The sequence below is a fragment of the Triticum urartu genome, chromosome 5 (genome assembly GCF_003073215.2).
Source record: "Triticum urartu cultivar G1812 chromosome 5, Tu2.1, whole genome shotgun sequence".
Taxonomy (NCBI): domain Eukaryota; kingdom Viridiplantae; phylum Streptophyta; class Magnoliopsida; order Poales; family Poaceae; genus Triticum; species Triticum urartu.
The window spans coordinates 612,096,780-612,104,365 of NC_053026.1; the positions used below are offsets into that span (position 1 = coordinate 612,096,780).

A 7,586-nucleotide genomic window follows, 5' to 3' on the forward strand; every position below is an offset into this window, starting at 1 on the left:
TTATCAAGCTCCGCCACTGCCTCTAGGTGTGATGTGAGTGTGAGTTGTGACACACTTCTGAAAAAAAAAAACGCCAACAAATTCCTCAAACTGATTCATTCCCTCAACAACTTTGATAAAAGTCACAAAAACGAGGCCACCTTTCGCGGATTCGATTCGCGCGCGTGCACACACAAACACACACGGAGTATCTTCACATCACAGCGACGTGGCCTTTCTTCCCCCAACTTGCCCTGCCTCGCTCTCTCGGTCCATGCCCCACCCGCGCGGCTATATAACTGGGCCTCTTTTCCTCCCAGCCTCACACCAAAAACCACAGATCAATCTACTAGTACGTCCAAAAGCGCAGTGGAGTGAGTCCTTTTGGTTAGTTTGGACTTTGGAGAGAGGTTGATTCGGTGATGAGGAAGCAGCAGGGTTTAAGCGGCGGCGGCCATGGCGTCGGCGACGGAGATGGGGAGTGGGACAAATGGGTGGACGACTCCTCCGTCGACCACCGCGGCCGCCCGCCCCTCCGCGCCGCCACCGGCTCATGGAAGGCCGCCATGTTCATCATCCGTAAGCTCCCTCCTGATCTCTCTGTCTCTGTCTCTGTCTCTGTTCGTCTGGTTGATGGCAGTGTGTGAACGTTATTGACTTCTTGTTGTGTGGTTTTGGCAGTGATCGAGTTCAGCGAGCGGCTGAGCTACTTCGGCATCGCCACCAGCCTCATGATCTACCTCACCAAGGTGCTGCACCAGGACATGAAGGTCGCCGCCGTGAACTCCCAGTACTGGATGAGCGTCACCACCCTTATGCCCCTCCTCGGCGGCTTCGTCGCCGACGCCTACCTCGGCCGCTTCCGCACCGTCCTCCTCTCCACCGCCGTCTACCTCCTCGGCCTCGTCCTGCTCGCGGTGGCTCAGCTGGTGCCGGGCCTCAGACCGGACGGCGCCTCCGTGCCGCGGGTTCACGAGACGCTCTTCTTCGTCGGGATCTACCTCGTGTCCGTCGGCACCGGCGGACACAAGCCGGCGCTCGAGAGCTTCGGCGCTGACCAGTTCGACGACGGCCACGCCGGCGAGCGGCTGCAGAAGATGTCCTACTTCAACTGGTGGAACTGCGCGCTCTGCTCCGGGGTCCTGCTCGGGGTCACCGTCGTCGTCTATATCCAGGAGCGGATCGGATGGGGCGCCGCCACCGTGCTCCTCGCCGCCGTCATGGGTTGCTCCCTCGTCGTCTACCTCGCGGGGTGGCGGACGTACCGGTACAGGGTGCCGCAGGGCAGCCCCCTCACGCCGTTGCTGCGGGTTGTCGTGGCCGCGGTCATGAAGCGGCGCCTTCAGCTGCCAGCCGACGCCGGCCAGCTGTACGAGGAGGACGACGGCAAGAAGAGGCTGCTCTGCCACACCGACCAGCTCCGGTGTCTCGACAAGGCGGCAATCTTTGAGCATGGTGGCGAGGTCTGGCGCGGGGCGTGGCGTCTGGCGACGGTGACGCAGGTGGAGGAGACGAAGCTGGTGGTGTCGATGGTGCCCATCTGGGTGGCCACGCTCCCGTTCGGGATGGCGGCGGCGCAGGTGTCCACCTTCTTCATCAAGCAGGGCATGGCCATGGACCGCCACCTCGGCCCACACTTCGTGCTCCCGCCGGCGTCCGTCTTCGCGCTTGCCGCCGTGGCCATGATCGCCACCGTGGCGCTCTTCGACAAGGTGCTCGAGCCGTGCCTTCGCCGCGCCACGGGCGCCGAGCGCGGGATCAGCGTCCTCAGGCGCATCGGCATCGGCATGGCGTTCGCCGTGGTGGCCATGGCCGTGGCGGCCGTCGTCGAGCGGCGCCGCCTGGACTCCAAGGTCACCATGTCGGTGTTCTGGCTGGTGCCGCAGTTCGCGCTGATGGGCGTGGGCGACGGGTTCGCGCTGGTGGGCCTGCAGGAGTACTTCTACGACCAGATGCCGGAGACGATGCGCAGCCTGGGTATCGGGCTGTACCTGAGCGTGATCGGCGCCGGGAGCTTCCTGAGCAGCCAGCTGATCGCGGCGGCGAGCCGCGTGAGCTCGCACGGCGGGCGGCGGGACGGGTGGTTCGGCAAGGACCTGAGCCGGAGCAGGCTGGACCTCTTCTACTGGCTGCTGGCCGGCATCTCCGCCGCCAACCTGGGCTTCTACGTGCTCGTCGCCATCCGGTACTCGTACAAGCAGCAGACCGCGAAGGCCGGCAGGGTCGGCGTCGAGAAGGACGTTGCCGGCGTCAATAGTCCGTACAATCACAAGTGCGTAGCACAGGGGAGCGCTTTTGGTGTATGACATAACAAAGAAGCATCAACACATCGTCAACATTTTAACCACCAGAGGAAGATGGCCAGGCATCAGCAGAGAAGGAATGAACGTGGTTCCTGGGCACATATGTACCTTATATAGAAAATAAAATTAAAAATAGCAATTCAACAAAAAGTCAAAAATTTCTGAAAATATTTTTGAAATGAACTTGGCCTTTCATTGTTCTAGTGAGAAAAGTTCCACAAAAAGAAAATTCTTCTCTGACTTCTTTTCAAAAAAGACAAATTTTCGGTCAAAATAGCGTGAATAGTGATCTATAATAGCAAATAAATTGTCTTTTTCGCTGTGAAGTCAACGTTGGTTTTTTCTGGGAAAAATTATATACTAGTGCGCAAGTTAAGTTTAATCTAAAAATAATTTTGAACTATTTTGACTTTTTCTTTAATTATTTTTTAAAAACTACCCCATATAGGGTGTATATACATGCGGGAGCCAAAGGGTATTTCCCGGCGTTTCATACCATTCTTTCCTACATCCATCCAGATCATAAGCAAGAAGGCGCTCCCTGCCCATGACCTCCCTGACTCATCTAACTGCCCCCCCTCCCCATAAATTTAGAGCCCTGCAAATTTAGAGGAGTAAACGGGCGGAGTATCCTTTACAGGAGTATTTGTGCTCTTCTAAAATAGTATGGTTTCTAACCAAACCCCTAAACTTAACTCCTTAAAAACTGAACACAAATTCGATGCAAATTTGATCAAACTAGTGTATCAAACTTGATTCAAACTCTATTGAACATTAAACAAAATATAAAGATTACATAAAAACGAAACAAACTACTCATCGCCGCTATCTGTGATCTCGGCCATCATCCTGTCCCATTCCTCGTTGGGCATGGGGCCGGTGCCCTACACTATTACAGAAACATGACCCTCATCTTCTTGAATTCGAGGGGAAGGTGGCGGCTTTATATTGTGTATGTATACACACATGTTTTTATGAGGATGCAATATTTAAGGAACTGCAACTTAACACATTAACAACTTATGAATGGTGCATACTGAAGGGGAGTACTGTAGGCTCCATCGTCTTCGTCGTAGGCCTCCCTTCTTTTGTGGAACCCTGTTGTGATCTTCATTTGATGCAGTGCAACTAAACATATGTTGTGGCTCACATACATCACCATGCTCCCATCCATAGACTAAATATGAGCAAGTTGGCTGAGATCCTGTGGCAATATCCTTTTGTGCAATGCAACTAAAATGGGTATCTGGTTCAAAAAAAAATCTTGTTATCTAGCTTAAACAGGGTTAAGATCCGAACAAAAGACAAGTATGTAGAAAGTCTCGACCAATGGAGTGAGTCCATGATCATCTAGGGATCATCTAGGTACAATGCTATAGAAATGTATCCCCGTTCATAAATGTAAAGTTGAATGAACGATTCAAACATACCAAAAATTGTAACTCAAATAAATGTAGACAACGAAAGAAAACAGAGTGATATATCATGATCTCAGAAAACATAATGGACCTTATGAACACACACAAAATGTACGACTGCCTTCGATGCATAAGTTAAGGAGTATAAATTATTCGTCAAACTTTTGCATCAAAAGGTTGTCGTGCATTTAATATGAGAAGTAGATCTGAAGTTTCATCATTGATCTATAGACAAGTGTAATTCTTTTCAAGTTATATGTTGCCTAAGGTATTAGACACATGAACCAAATGCTACTTATTTTGTTCACCTTCATTCAACAAATAATAGCCTAGTCCAAATATGTCATTCACTTGAACGGTATTGCACTCTATCTCCCCTCCAATCTTGTAATCACAATGGATGCGTAATGAGGCAGTTGGTTGCGTCTACAAAGTTAGAAAGCGACGGCCACTTTTGAGCAATATGAGCAGCATCGTTGAACGAGTCCAATGATGCTGCTCATATTGACTCATGTAGATTTACCTATATATTTCCCGCAAAAAAAGATTTACCTATATATATACTTAGTTAAAAATTCCTACATACGCAATGCTAAAAGTTCTCACTATATTTTACACAGCAATAGTATGGAAGCTTTTTTATTACTTGATAGTACAAATGGACAATTGATGACGCACATTAAATAACCAAATTTGGCAATTTCCGTATAAGGTTCGCCATGCAAAAATCTATGGAAGGTAATCCATTGACACGCATCAGAGCCATGCAAAAAAGTATGAAAAGTTTTTTTGACAAAGATATGAATTAAAATATAAGCTCATTTGTTAAAGGATCAAATCCAATAACTCATATATCCATCATCACAACACAATCATGCATGATGCAACCGAAGGACATCATCCTAATATATTAATAACTAAATTTTCAAACATAACATGCATTATATATAATCACATGCATCACCAAATTGTAACACGAACATTACGAGCATAATAACATTGCAAACAACAAAAATAAACAATATGGTTGTACTACAATTGTAAGAGAATCATCCATGACATGTGTCGTGGTCTTGTCATGACAGATGCCCTTGTGAAAGGACTTAGGTGTGGAGCCATCGCAACGTAGGTTAGCTTGAAGGGGTTGAATGGGACAAAGGACACAGGGTTTACCCAGGTTCGGCCCCTCACAAGGAGGTAAAAGACTACTCCCGCTTTTGTTGACTATTGCTTGAATATCGATTACAAGGGAGCATAATCGCTTGACCTAGCTATCGATCAATTGTTTCTTGAGTTAACCCGCTGCAGGGTCTTGCCTTTATATACATAGGTCGAGCCCGAGGGCTTTACAAGAGTCCAAGTCGGATCACACAACGTGACCAACTCGGTTTCTAAGTCGCCTTGCCTTACTAGGCAAGTCACCATCTGGCGGCTCACACCTCCGGGTCTTGGGCCTTCAACAGGCTTGCCTCTTAAGATGCCTCTAGTCTCCACGTCTCCTTAGGCCCATCTAAGCCTTTCATTCTTGAGTCACCAACAGTGTGACCCAGCCCCTCCTGAGCGGGTCACACCGTGGGGCTGTATTCCCAACATTAGGCACCATATTGATTTGAACTTGTTCATGTCAATCTTCACTGCTTGTTGTTGGCGAGTCTTCCTTCCAATGCTTAACTTTGAACAAATCGCTATAACCAGCCGCAATGTCATGTGAGATAAATGCAGAAAAATCCGATAACATCACAACGAATCCTTTTACATTAATTGGTCGTCCGAGAATCAAGGCGCCTCCAGTGTTAAGATAATCATGACGTCTCATCGATTTCCGCGCCTGCCATTCCACTGTTTTACTCTTTCACTTATAAATAGGCAGGGGGCCCTTTTTTCACTTTTATGCCCTTTGCTTCCACTTATTCTTCCTCCCCGCGACCTCTGCCGCACAAGAGCTCCGCCGCCCCGACCGTTCTTCACGAGCGACTCCGACAAAGGCCGCTGCATCAACCTGAATGGACCAGATAACTGCAGCGCAACCGCGCTCTTAATTAACCTCATCAGGTATTCCTCCTTTTCCGCTTCAGATCCGCATTAGGTCATAGAAGTTCATGTAGTTCATCAGCTTGCTCATCGTGGTTCTCTCAAGTTCATCCACTTTCTGGCTATAGAACTTAGTTCAATCCAAGAACGGCTTGCCACTTTTGCCACCACTGTAGCTTAGGTTTTGGAATTGTTCTTCATTTTCCAAAGCTGTAGTAGATCCAAAATTATAGGCATAAATTGTAAAACTTGTTTGTCCCATACTTAGAAAAATTTCATCAATCCCAGATCTATAGATAACTGCCCTGCCAATGTTATTCGGGCAGCTTAGATAATAACTTAGTAACCCGCTAGCCTCTAACCGGCTTAATTATGAATTTGTGACTCGCCAAGAGTACCGAACATGCTTCTGCAACTTGACCTGCCAATATGCTGCTCATAACTTGATAATTATGCTCCATGGTTAAGGTATTTCTTAGTTGCAGCTGACCCGACCTTCATCACGAAGGTATAACCATGATCAATTGTATATCCATAGTTGGTTTGTAGCTATTGAACTATTATATGCAACCATTAATCAAATTGTCACCGTAGTATTAACTCACCACATTATATCTCCAGGCCGTAGCTTTTAAACCACCAAAAATGACTATCGTCAACTGGGAACGTTCTCTGGTTACCAAGGAAATCCTTGATGATTACGTAAGCCAAGGCCTATTGGCGAGTCAGCAGGAAATAGGATGGAGAGCTAGCAATGGGGAAGTAATTGAGGGAGTCCTGGACTAAGGGGTCCTCGAGCGTCCGGCCTGTTATCCTTTCGGCCGGACTGATGGGCTGTGAAGACATGAAGGCCGAAGACTACACCGTGTCCGGATTGGACTCTACTTGGCGTGGAAGGCAAGCTTGGCAACCGAAGATTCCTTCTTATGTAACCGACTCCGTGTAAACCCTAGATCCCCTCGATGTCTATATAAACCGAAGGGGATAGTCCGGAAAGGACACGACATATACTCATTACCATACCCATATAGGCTAGACTTCTAGGGTTTAGCCATTATGATCTCGTGGTAGATCAACTCTTGTAATACTCATATTCATCAAGATCAATCAAGCAGGAAGTAGGGTATTACCTCCATAGTGAGGGCCCGAACCTGGGTAAACATCGTGTCCCCCGTCTCCTGTTACCATCGATCCTAGACGCACAGTTCGGGTCCACCTACCCGAGATCCGCCGGTTTTGACACCGACATTGGTGCTTTCATTGAGAGTTCCACTTTGCCATCGATAAAAGGTTCGATGGCCCCTTCAATCGTCAATAATGACGCTGTCCAAAGAGGAACCTTCCTCCCCGGACAGATCTTTGTATTCGGCGGCTTCGTACTGCGGGCCAACTCGCTTGGCCATATGGAGCAGATCGATAGCTACGCCCTTGGCCATCAGGTCAGATTCGGAAGCTTGAATTACGTCGCAGACATCCGTGGAGATTTGATCTTCGACAGATTCAAGAACGCGGCAACCGCTTCCCATCGCCTTGATGAACATGGCTTAAACCTGTCATTGGGCCGCATCTAGGAGATAGCTCCTGTAGCAACTCTGGCCCTAAACCCGAAGTAGATCAAGTCACCCGAAGATGGGAAGCTCGACCCCATCACAGGGGCTACCGATTCCGCGACGCCGGAGCCGCACGCAGATTCCACTTCATACGGTATCTGCATCACCGGTACCTCGGACTCGCCTCCGATGTCGAACTCCGAACCCTACGAGCCCGCGTATACCGAACTCGATCGTTTATCGATCTTCAAGTTCGGCGCGGCGGATGTCTTCCAACACTCGCCCATGGGTGACATACTAAACTT

The 7,586-nt window shown here is 48.7% G+C and overlaps 1 protein-coding gene across 1 annotated transcript; it reads left to right on the top strand.

Moving 5' to 3' along the window:
• Nucleotides 1–314: 314 nt before the first annotated feature.
• On the top strand, nt 315–2,483 carry LOC125506299 (protein NRT1/ PTR FAMILY 5.6-like). Its single transcript, XM_048671149.1, has 2 exons — nt 315–558; nt 661–2,483. Exons 1-2 carry the CDS (start codon nt 402–404, stop codon nt 2,283–2,285), a joined length of 1,782 nt encoding a protein of 593 aa, XP_048527106.1. The 5' UTR covers nt 315–401; the 3' UTR covers nt 2,286–2,483.
• The last annotated feature ends 5,103 nt before the right edge of the window (nt 2,484–7,586 follow it).